The following is a 12,656-nucleotide window of genomic DNA, read 5'->3' as shown; positions in this document are numbered from 1 at the left end:
GTTGTGGAGCACGGGATCTAGGTGTGCGGGCTTCAGTAGTTGTGGCACATGGGCTCAGTAGTTGTGGCTCGCAGGCTCTAGAGTTGCAGGCTCGGTAGTTGTGGAGCATGGGCTTAGTTGCTCTGCAGCATGTGGGATCTTCCCGGACCAGGGCTCGAACCCTTGTTCCCTGCATTGGCTGGTGGATTCTTAACCACTGCACCACCAGGGAAGTCCCCCACTGAAAATTCTAATTCAAGTCAAAATATCCCTCTGCACACAGAGCAGGCAGAATGACCAAATGATGATGCTGTATGATGATGATGTCAGCAGCCTGGACCCCTTCCCATGTGACTCTCTGGACCACTCCATAGCCCTTGCCAGGTACCCGGAATATTTGCTCTTTGGTAATAAGGCCAGATACATGACCAATGGCTCCCACTTAAATCTGTAGCATCTGGACATCCAGATGAAGAGATATTTGATTCTACTCACAGATATCAAACTAAATATGCTAAACTCTAAAGAGAGCTATTTCAGGAGTCTCAATTAGTCTTCAAAATGGAAAAGCTGTTTCTGTACTTATGTAAAATATAATATGCCATATTATACTGTTTGTTACTTCACCAAGTTTTTAACACAGCATTTTAACACCTCCCCATTTATAAATGTATACTGCAGCAGAAGCCATATTAGGCATAAGTAATCAAAATCAAACCTTATTTTCCTGAGGCTGTTACCACCATCATATCTGGGCATCTGGGGAGGACATACGGCGTCCTTGGCCTATGAATAGATACCTGGAGAATCTAACCTTCACTCTAAGCATGGGAGTGTTGGGGATGGGAGAAAAGGAAGAAGGAGAGGCAGGCAAATGTGGGCTTGAAGGAAAGAATGCTTATGAAATAGGGTAAACTACAAGTGTGGCGATCAGGCCACTTTCCTAAAAAAACTTCATCTTCATTTTGTATCCTGAGATACTAGAGGCAAGAAGTGTGACAGCAGATAAATCCATGACACTGTGCCCTCCAGGAACAGCTCCTGCCATTCTGACCATCCCCTACTCTCCTTTCCTGACTCCTATTCACCCAAGTATTGACCTCAGATCATTTTACCTCCCCCACCCACTGATATGCTTAATACAAGCTAATCTAATCAACTCTCAGAGATTCACTTTTACATCAGTAACTTCCCATATGTCTGTATCTAGTTCTGAACTTCCTTCAGAGCACTATTTCAGCCTCTGCTGGTCACGTTTCTCAGGTGTATAAGAGGATCTTCAACCTTCCTGTGTCCCACTCAAGGGTCATATCTTATTCTCAGTGCTCAGCACATGGGAGATGCTGAATGGATTCTGCTGAGTTTAAATGAATTGAGAAAGATCAGAAACGACTCAAGTGTCCAGCAACAGGGCTGGTTAAATAAACTATGGTACATCTAGTTAATAGAATATTATATAGCTACAAAAGAAAAAGAAACCATAAATGAATGAGGAGCTTTCTACGTGTTGATTTGGTAAGACTGCCAGGATTTTTAAGTGAAAGAGAGATGTGCAAGAGAGTTTATCTATTGTGCTACCTGCTAGTCCCTGCATAAAGGAACAGTGGAAGGACATGCAAGAAATTAATAAAAGTGGTTACTTCAGGCTGGGGGTAGGTGATAAATAAGGTAATGGGAGGGGGACTTCTCAAGGCATACTCTGTTATATTGCTTGATTTTGAACTATGTTAATATATTACCTATTTAAAACAAATAGTAATCATTAAAAAAAAAAAATAAACACGCAAAAAACCCCCCCAAAACGAGTGAGAAATTAATTCAGAGGCAAAGAAAAAGAACTCCAGGATTTGGAGGTTTCAAACTTGAGATCAAAGTGAAAAGACTGTTTCGCAGTCTCCTCTCCCCCTATGCAATGAGCTGCAATTATTATCAATGTAAATGTCTTACTTGTTAGCCACCAAGCGCATGACAGTCCAGTCCTTTGGAAACATCTCTGGGCGTATCAATATTCGGAACACGGTAAATATCTGCAGCAGGAAATCCTTGGATAAGGAGGAAAGACACAATTTTACTGAGTTTTTATAATTGCCAACACACACACACACACACACACACACACACACACACACACACACACACACACTGCTGTTGTTACCATTTCCAAAGCAATTACAGAGAAGGGAGCCCTACTTCAATAGTTTACCCAGGAGAGGGAATCATTACCCTTCCCATTCTTAGTACCCAGCTGGTTTGCTACCCTTCCCAAATGTTCCTTTTTCCTTCTCTTTCTCATGCATAGTGGAAATGACTTTTGGTTTTTCTTAACAAGCTCCAAAAATTTAGGTTTTATAAATAAAATGGAAAACTAGTTAACAGAAGATTAGCAGGGAAATATATTTTCTTTCTTCTATTACAGTGTCCTAAACTTAAGAACTTTTCAACTCAAGAGAACTGTAAATGGTCCTGGTTCGATTTTGCTTTCCTTTAAGTGGGTGTCAAAATTTAGAAATTTTTTGCTTAAGATGATTTTATGTTCATTAAAAAGCACCTTAAGCAAAAATCCCATGTTTTTTAGAGGGCATTCTGAAGATGCAGTATTAATGGGATGCATGCAGGTTTATAGAATCTGAGGGTCCTGTGCAAAATAAATAGAAATAACGAATGTGCGCTAAGCTGAGCCCAGTGACAAGTCCTTAGAAGCTAAGAGAGTGTCAAGGTTTTCTTCACAGAGATGCCATACCAGGGGGAGAGGTATTTATGGAGATGTTATCTTTAAACTGATCACCTGGAAACACTCTTGACAAGAAGCTATTGTCAGGCATGGAAATATCATTTCTTAAAACGTTACAAGAGATAGGCTCAAAGTGCTGGAGCACATTATACTTAACAAGGAATCAAGAAGATAACACACCACAGGTAATGAATAAAATGGAGCTTGCCCTACTCAAAAAGAGATTGGCTCAATCTAGCTATCATTTACATTTATTAACTAGAAAACTTAAAATTTTTTTGTAACTTAAGTACTGCTAGGAAAATATATTTAAAAATCTGATTGAAGGCAACAGTATGGTTTTGCTTAGAAAAAACACCCCAAACACAAGAGTTTTATTTATCAAACCCAACAACACATTATGTTAAACACGTAAACTGCTTGGATATAAGATTATGATTGTCACTCATACCATTAGAAGACAGAAAGATAAAATCTAGAAAACTAAGAAACATGTGGGAGCTGTGTGTGTGTGTTTACATATTCTAACAGCTTTGATCAAACTCATAAATATTTTGACAAGAATTTATTTTAGCTTCTTTGGCTTCAGCACATATACGTTGATGTGTAGTATGTGCCATGTGGAAACATGCCCAATAGGTCATCTTTCTTTAAACGGCCAGTCAGATCCTCCCTGTGTTGTCAGAATCACCAGTTTCCCAAATGTATTCTACTACAGGTCAGATAATTTTGGGAAACACCTCCCATTCTAGCCCTCCCTTGGGATAGGAGGTCATTAGTACACTAAAACTGTGAGAAGCCCTTTTTAATGCATTTCTAAAACTTATTCCAAAAGGTTTTCCGGATGATTCTTTTGAGTTTCCCAGACATGAACACATATAATCCCTGAGAAAAATATTTGCATTTACCTTTCAAAGTGTTACAGCTCACTTTAGTTTCCTGTCTTGTTGCATTTGCTTAGATAGATATTAAAGAAAAAATCATGAAGGTGGTGAGTCGCTTGTTTTTTCACAGTCTACAAGTACTTAGGAATAGTTTAAATAAATTCTAAAATACTGATGTTTCATCTTTTCTCCTCCAATCTTTTAATGGAATTGGAAATTGGAGGCAGCACACTTCGTGGTGGGAAATAGGAGAGTGTGATGTCCATTGCACAGAGAAAAAAATTGGCTGAAAAACTGGTGGCAGGAGGCAAGATATCTATCTTCTGGGCTAGCAACTTGGATCATTCTTTTGTAGTGCAGGGGACAAAGGTGACGTTATTCCAGGTATAGGATTGGAGACAGACAACCTGTTTCTGAACCATCTCATTTTCCTATTCCCATTTATCTCACAAAATATAATAAAAGGCTTGCCAGCATGGGACCTTGTGCCAGTGCTTATGTATTGACATCAACCTTTATTTCCCTGAAGAAAACTTTTCAGTGTCTCAAGTAGCTTTCTAAGCTTCATCTACCTTTACAGAACCAAAGACATTCATTTGTAGAAACCTTACAATGAAAATAAAAGAACATTATACTGAGAATCAGGAAATCTAGACTTTAATCCTGCCTCTGTCATTAACTGGCTCAATGACCTTGGTAACTTATTTAACCTCTCTGGAACTGAGCTCTGAGGCTTTATAATGTGGGGGCTTTAAGGTCCCTTGTAGTTAGAGAAGATTAAAAATAATTAATCTGATCACATATCTATTCATACAGTATGCAAACATGTTTCTTATTTCTCAACTGTAGGCTAATGTTTTAGCAGATGGTAACACAAACACCTTCCAGTGTGGTATTTACATGTAATTTAGTTCAGCAAGTATTTTTTGTCAGCTGCCACACGACAGGTTACACTTCAAACTCAGTTCCAATGTTTTAAAGCACTAAGACATGAATGCTAGATTCAGCACCCCCTGCCTTCCCTCCCCCAATACAATGGTATTTCCTTGTCTGTTCTGAGTACTTTTCAGCTCTGATTATTTCACTAAACAAGAACTTCTGCATAGATATGTGAAATTATTTTGCACACATAACGATAACTAAATGACAGATTCTTTTTATAATCTAGAAAAAGAACACTGCTGTAATAATACTCCTGTCTGGACAGCACACCGAAATAAGTGTTTCATATGCCATCATTTCAAAATTGGCCACCTGGGAGCAGTTTCTTTTCTGTTTGTTTACTTTAAATAGCACAACATGGTTACTTAACTGTATTCCCGGTAATTCAAATAAGGGTTCAAAATAAAAAAAAAAACAAACAGGGAGGTGTTACTTTACAGAAACACTTTTTCTGCAGTGTAAGAGGTTCAAGTAAGAACGTTCACGTGAAAACCTTCAAAAACAATAAAAAGTCTCACATTCAAATAGAAAAGAAAGCCGGAGCAGTTGTTATGATGTTACATTACCATTAACATTTATTCATTCATAAATATTGGGTCCTTTAATATGTGCCGGGCACTGTGTAAGATGCTGGGGACACCTAGTGGGGTAAAATATACTCTTTCATTTATTCATGCAATAATATTTATGGAGTGCCTGCAACATGCCACACCAGAGTTAAGTTAGTTGAATGTGACCTTTGCTCAGAGTTTTGTGGGAAAGATGAATGCTAATTTATTTACGCACATGGTACAAACTAGGATAAATCTGAGGAACAGGTATTCCACACAGAGGGAAGGGCACCTCCAAGTCTCAGACTCAAGACAGAGGTTGCCCGGGCTGCAAAGGGGAGTGGCAAGAAATGGGGCTGGTAGGTCAAAGATGGATAGGGACTTCCCTGGCCGTCCAGTGGTTAAGACTCACGCATTCCAATGCAGGGGGCGTGGGTTCGATTCCTGGGTGGGGTACTAAGATCCCACATGCCTTGTGGCATGCCAAAAATGAAAAAAAAAATTTTTTTAAAGATGGATAGATAAATAGAAAGATAATGATAAATAGGGACCAATCAAAGGTAAATAAATAAACACAAGGTAAATAAATCTCATACCTTTTCCCTGGTAAGCAGTTTGGAAATTTATCCTGAGGGCGATGTGGAGACACTGAGGGGCTTTAAGCAGACATGTAAGAGGATCAAATTCCGATTTTACAAAGATTTTCTGACTACAATAGATAACACATTGTTTTGTGTTTACATGTACTATAGTATCAGAATAGCACAGATAGAAATCAGGTGTATGAAACAGAACTGGGGAGGCACAGAAGGAGGCCTTCTGAGATCATGAAACTTGAGTTAAGAGATTTGGGGAAAAAAAGCATCATGAGGTACGTAGACAGCCCGGGACACTGTCTCCTTATGTCAAGAGCAATGAATGGGACAGAGCCTTCTAGATACACATTTCCTTTACTTATGATTTAGACTATAGTCAATCTTATTTTAAAATTTTGCCACCAATTTCAAATGTGTAAGACCCTTGATGCAAGGTCTGAATTCAATTAAAGAGTGTTAATAATCATTATCACATTGAAACTAATATCCTTAAAATTGACTATTTAAGTACATCATGCAAAAATAACTCTCAAATGGTCCTCAATCCTCAAGAACTATAGAACTATATTTCTGTAATAAAATAAAGACTATAAGTTGAAATAACTGTATGGAAAAAGATGGCTTCTGAAGCAGGCAGACATTTATTATGAGGGTTGATTCATTCAACAAAGCTTTAATGTTCCAGGCTCTGTGCTTTGGATACAAAGACAGAGCCCCTACTCTCAGAGAGCCCATAATCACCAAGAATACAAGGAAACAACAAATAATAACATGCATTGTTGCACATGCTGTCATAGAGGGGGACTGTAGTCTATGAAGGCTTCATTTAAAAAAAGTGATACCTGTGTCGGATTTTACAGCAGGAGCTGAAATCAGGGAAGGGATTAACGGGGTACAAATTAGGCAATGGAAGTGAGGTGTGGTGGAATAGGCATATCAGGTAGACAAAAAAAAAAAAAAAAAAGATCCAGAGGAATTAAAAATTATTTATATGGTTTGTTAGGAATATACAAGTAATCCTAGTAATCTTAAGTGACTGGAATGAAAGGTATTTGGAAAGGGATGGAGGACAACAAGGATGGAAGGTAGACTGAAGATAAGGAAGACTTGAGGAAAAGACTGGACTTTGTCCTGCAGTTAATGTAAAGTCCTCAGAGTTTTAAAGTTGGCTTGAGACTTGATCAGATATGATTGTTGAAAGCTAGTAGGCCAGTATAAGGGAGACAATGAAAGGTAATAATAATGCTGTACATAACTTCCAGAACATGTACACTGTCAGGCTTAGAGCAATATCTCCACATTTCTGTATGAAAAGTCACAATCAACAAAAAACAGGAGTCTTACTGCTCTCTATATACATAAAATGCCAGGGATATGGCCCCAGTAGAAGGGAGGTATATAATAAAACATTACTGACTACAGAAGAAGGGAAAAAAAAAACCCTAATCACTGCTTAGTTTTTGCTTTTGTTCATTTCTAAAATAATGGCATGTTCTAGAGAAGGAAGGAAACAATGCAGAGGACCAGCGCTCAGGTCCGCGTTCCTACACACTTCAGGTGATGCTGTGGCTCACAAGTACTTGAGGACGAAGAAGAAGAAATGGCCTACTGTTCACGATGCTGGAAGCCACTCCAACAGTAACCCTGGAGACACCCAGGTTCTCCAAGCAAGAATGAAGTTAAAACTGCACTAGGCTTAGCAGATACTTGAGAATTACAGACTTTCAACCTTCATTTTGATTCAGAAACCCATGGGGAAATGCTAGGCCAAATTTCTCTTTGAATTGATAAGAAGAGAAAAAAAAGCAGCGATGCTAGGAATAAAGAACAATCAAAAAAAGATTAATTTGAAAATCTCAATATATAATTTATCAGTCAGTTAATCTTACAATGTATATATCCCATGATCCAACAGTTCTACTTCCAGAAATTCATTCTACAGCAACAAGGGCACAAATCCATAGAGATATATGTATCAAGATGTACACCACAGGATCCTTTCTAATGGCAAAAATCAGAAACATCCTGAATGCCCATTAAAAGGGAAATAATTAAATTATGGATCATCAAATAATGAGATTCAGAAGAATGAATAATGTACTGGGCTCTATAATGTCCATGGTATATTATTGTGTGAAAAGACGTGCAACCAGTATGAACAGCATGATTCCATTAAAAAATGTGCGTGTGGATACAGCATAGAAAATAGTCTATGAGGATATGCCCCTATGTGTTAACAGCAACTATATCTGGGGAACAGAATCATGTGTGTGGAGGAAAAGAGGACATATGCTTTATTACTTTAAACCAATAGGGTTATGTGGGATTTTTAGTGTCTAATCCCAATAACAGTTACCATTTTTCATTAATATCACTCTATTAAGTTGTACCTTTCCTTACTGATCATTTCCTTATTTACTCAATTTCTAACCTAAATGTAGATACAAAAAAATCCCCCCCCAAATCCCAAACTCTCCCTCTGTCAATTTAGCCTCATTAGATGTCCTCACTTCATGACTAGAACTACCTCATTACTTTTAAAGAGCTGACGAAGGAAATGTTATACAATTTGATAGCAAAGATTTTCGTTTAGGAAAGTTTATTAATGTTTAGGCAAAAGCTGGGTTTAGCTGCCTGAGCAAAGAACTGAGACGTTAATAGAATATTCCTAGCCCTCACAATTACTTGGGAATGATGATAGCATCAATCTTCATCGCAGGGGGTAGTGAAATGAGATGCTGCAAGAAGAGTTTAGCGCTGCATCTGCTTCATGGCTGAGGGAGTGGGGCTGAGGAGGTACTACATAACTGTTAGCCATTATCACTGTTGTTGCTTATACATATCACACTCATTTACAGCTTACGATTTAGATGCCCCAATAACATTAAGGCATTAACAGAGATCATTTTATTAGTCTTGATATTCCCAACATCTAGCCAAGGTGCTCAACAAATGTTTACTGAGTCAAGCAACTGATACAATAAAATAATAATAGTGCTTATCTCATGGGGTTCTTTTCAGGATTTAATGAGTTAATATTAATCAGCCTCTTAGAACAGTGCCTTACATGTACTAAGTTCTATATAAATGTTTGCTGTTTGAGGTCGTCAGTTCCTTTACCACAATACCCAAATCCCACAGTCCTCTAAGATTTTTGGTTTTATAATCCATATGGCAGCAAAACCTCACCCAAACTACTCATAGTTTTTATTTATCCCACCTAGAGCAAATATTTTATTTAGCTGCAGAAATACTGAGATGTTTGATTATACAGTTGACCCTTGGACAACATGGGTTTGCACTGTGCAGGTTCACTTATACGAAGATTTTTTTCAGTAGTAAATACTACAGTACTACATGATCTGCAGTTGGTTGAATCCATGGATGCAGAGCCATGGATGTGGAGGAAACATGGATAGGGAGGAACCACATGTACAGAGGACTGACGCTAGGCTATATGTGGATTTTCAACTACACATGGTTCAAGGGTCAGCTGTAGTTGCTACCCCCAATTCTACTGGAGGTGCTATATGATACTGTACAGTATATGTGCCATATTATCTTTCTGAAATCTCAAAAATTCTGATTTCTGAAATACCTTTGGTAGAAGGACTTCAGACAAGGGACTAGAGACCAGTGCTATCATCTTTGGAAAACCTTGTAACATAGATTTCAGTAGCATAAATATGGATACTTGACTTTGAAGAAAATTGAGAACAGGAAAACTTTACTTGTTAAAAGGTGGTATCTGAACTTTAAAAATACAGATTAAAACCAGCTGACTAATTAACCTTTAGTAAAATAAATGCCCTCCAGTTTGCCTTCACTCCAGTTATCCCCCTTCCATTCTTACACTGGGGAAGATGTCCTTCCTCCCAGTCAACTCACCTCCCCCTGTGAGTTAGGACCTCTTTTATCTTCAATGTCTCCCTCTCCACCAGCTCTGATCATTTTTATTTAAATATGTTTAAGTCTCCTCCATTATAAATACTCCTCTGACATCCCAAGTTCTCCTTCAGTAGACACCTTATGCTCCTCTTCTTGAAACACTGTCTACATCCACTATATCTTTTTCTTTCTTTTTTTAAAAAATTCCTCAGTCCATGACATCTTGGCTTCCACCCTCACCAATGCACTGAAAATGTTCAAGTGCACCAAACATTCAATAATTCAATAGTGCAACCAGATAGGTCTTTCTTAACACAAATGTGATCATGTCTGTCCCTTCTTAAAACACTCCATAATTTTCCAATGTCCTCAAGATAAAGTCTATGCACATTCACAGAGCCTTATGTCTTACATCTCTCTTCCTCACACTGTACAGTCGGTCTATCAATCTACAATTGTTGCCTGAACGCCTACAGCATGCTAGGCAAGTTCTGGGATCTGAGGATACAGCAGTGAACCAGCCGTCGTTTCAGACATCAAGAAGTTTATAACCTAGTAGCTAGGAGTTGGGGATACACATAAACAAATAAACAAAAATATTCCAGATTCTAATAACTGTTATAAAGGTGGAATGGTAGCTGTAGTATGTCAGTTAGGATATTCAGGTAATGTTTTAGGTGAGAGATCTGAATGTCTCAGCCAAAGATGGACAGCACACTCTCACCCAGCTCTCAGCTGAGACCTCCCTTGGGGAGTTTTCCTCTAGCCTTGAGTTGGGGCTGGCAGCAATTCCTAGATGCTCCAAAGCACTGTGTGCTTACTCTGTGTCTTCACCACTCTCATTTGCCTATGTTACTGCCCATTACCAGTTTGACTCTTCCCCCTACAGGAACCGGCCTTTTTGTTTCTGGTTACATAATAATGTTGGTAGCACTTGGTACGTCGGAATTGCTCAATCTGAAGGACAGATAGAGTAATTAATACTGTTAAAAAAATTTCCTTGGCCTGAAGGCCCAGGTTTTTTTCTTATTTTTTTTAGGTCCGGCTATTTTGCAGTGGGAAACATGTGCCCCTTGAAAAGGTGTGTGGCTGACTGAAATGAGCGAAAGCCACATAAAACACTTTATTCATTACTTTCATTTGCTTTATTATTGTTAATGTGACTATTAAAGCATAAAACTCAATACCTAGATTAAACAAATCATGTTTTTCAACGTATGCTTTTCTACTATTTTTTTCTCATTCTCAGGCCCTGTGAAAATATGTAATTTTTCCTATGTGAAATTTTGAAATATGAAGTCATAGACTTCTTGAGTAAAACCTACTGGTTCCTCAGCTGTGTTAAATATTCAACTTGTGATGAAAATTAATAACTGCACAATTATTTTCCATTTTAACCATATGGGTTTCTGTATGTAAGTGGGTAAGTTCTAAGATCTTTATCCATTTTTAATTCTAAACTCAAGATTAAATATAAGCATGAAAAACATGATATTTTCAGGCCTGGGCATATGCTAATCAATTGTCAGATAGATTACATCTGCCCAAACCTATTCTTTGTTTCATATGACTCAGCTTATCAACTGATCCAAGGTAACTGAAAGATTCTTCTGAGATGATACAACAATTAAAAGTCAAAGATAAGTGATCCCTATGCATTATCTATATTGATAAAAATCTAGACATCTTCCTCTAAGGCACTATGAAGGCTTGTAATCATGCAAACGGGTTACACTGTGACTATAACCATTGTCTTATAATTCTCCATCCCCAAGTGATAGGGATAGAGTAGGATAATTAAATAGTTTGTTTAGCAATCCCACTAGGGAAGGGAATTTTAAGGAAGTCTGGGAGACTGTTGTAAACTAATGACCACTCAACAAAATAATCCAGTAACCTAGCAACAATCTATACTACCTTTTAGGAAGAGCAGGTGCATTCAAGGGCCAGGCACACTCAAGCCACAAGTCCTGACAGTTAAAACACAAGACAGTAGATATGAGATCTGAATCATGTTACACGAAGTCAGGGAATTAATGGTCCTTGAAGAGTAGCATTCTGCATGTAGCCAAGACAGGAATATAGGTGAAAGGGGAAAGAAACCAGGTGAAGGGGAACATTATACCAAAATCTGAGATGAACTACCATATATAAGTATATGTTAATACCCTTTTGCTAATACACATATGATTTAAATAGCGCCATGACAGTCCCGGTTAGACCACAGAGGGTCAAAGGAGGAACTAATGATGTAAGCCTTGACATCTACCCAAAAATGAGGAAGAAGGTCATCTTCTCCCCTCCCCACTTTTTCTTTGATTATAAAAGTGTAGCCCTCTTTGTTCTTGGGGCCATGCTCCCTTGCTGGTCTGCCTGTATCTCTCACAAGCATCCTATGTTAATAAACTCACTCTTTCCCTATCGCTTTGCCTCATGCTGACTTCTTTCTCTTCTGAGACAAAAGAACCAGAGCTTCAGTAAGTCCTGATACCAAGTGAGTAGTTTCAATTAAAAGACAGTGGGTTCAAATGTAAAATAGATAGCTAGTGGGAAGCAGTCACATAGCACAGGGAGATCAGCCCGGTGCTTTGTGACCACCTAGAGGGGTGGGATAGGGAGGGTGGGAGGGAGATGCAAGAGGGAGGGGATATAGTGATATATGTATACGTATAGCTGATTCACTTTGTTATACAACAGAAACAAACACAACAATGTAAAGCAATTATACTCCAATAAAGTTGTTAAAAAAAAAAAAAAAGACAGTGGGTTCAAGTCCCCTCCTAAGTCAGAGATGGTGCGTTTAAGTCCCAATCTGCAGGTGACTTGGGTTCAAGTCCCAGACCGTGGGTTCGAGTCCCAATCTGAGTTTTGGCTGGGTTCAAGTCCCATCCGAGAAAGAGTATGGTTTCACCAGCAGTTAAGTGACCCTTCCATTTTGATGGTTTATGTATGAAGCTGTCTAGAAACTGAAGCAATGGAAGAGAAATAAAAGTAAATACAGACAGAAGATAGGTCATTCCTGTGACTGAGGACAATCAGTTTCTAAGATTTTAGTGAACACCATGAAGGAAGCATTAAAGTCACC

General features: G+C 38.4%; 1 protein-coding gene across 4 annotated transcripts in view; it reads right to left on the bottom strand.

Moving 5' to 3' along the window:
• Positions 1–12,656, bottom strand: part of DOCK4 (dedicator of cytokinesis 4) — a 484,849-nt gene that overhangs the window by 83,012 nt on the left and 389,181 nt on the right. For all 4 annotated transcript variants that reach the window (XM_067042314.1, XM_059074580.2, XM_067042316.1 and 1 more), the window contains one exon: positions 1,927–2,021. In XM_067042314.1, the coding sequence (XP_066898415.1) occupies positions 1,927–2,021 (95 nt within the window). The remainder of the gene's footprint in view (positions 1–1,926; positions 2,022–12,656) is intronic.

Source organism: Kogia breviceps, chromosome 9 (assembly GCF_026419965.1).
Source record: "Kogia breviceps isolate mKogBre1 chromosome 9, mKogBre1 haplotype 1, whole genome shotgun sequence".
NCBI classification, from domain to species: Eukaryota; Metazoa; Chordata; class Mammalia; order Artiodactyla; family Physeteridae; genus Kogia; species Kogia breviceps.
The sequence above is the reverse complement of the archived record's forward strand: the minus strand, read 5'-3'. Positions and strand labels throughout refer to the sequence as shown.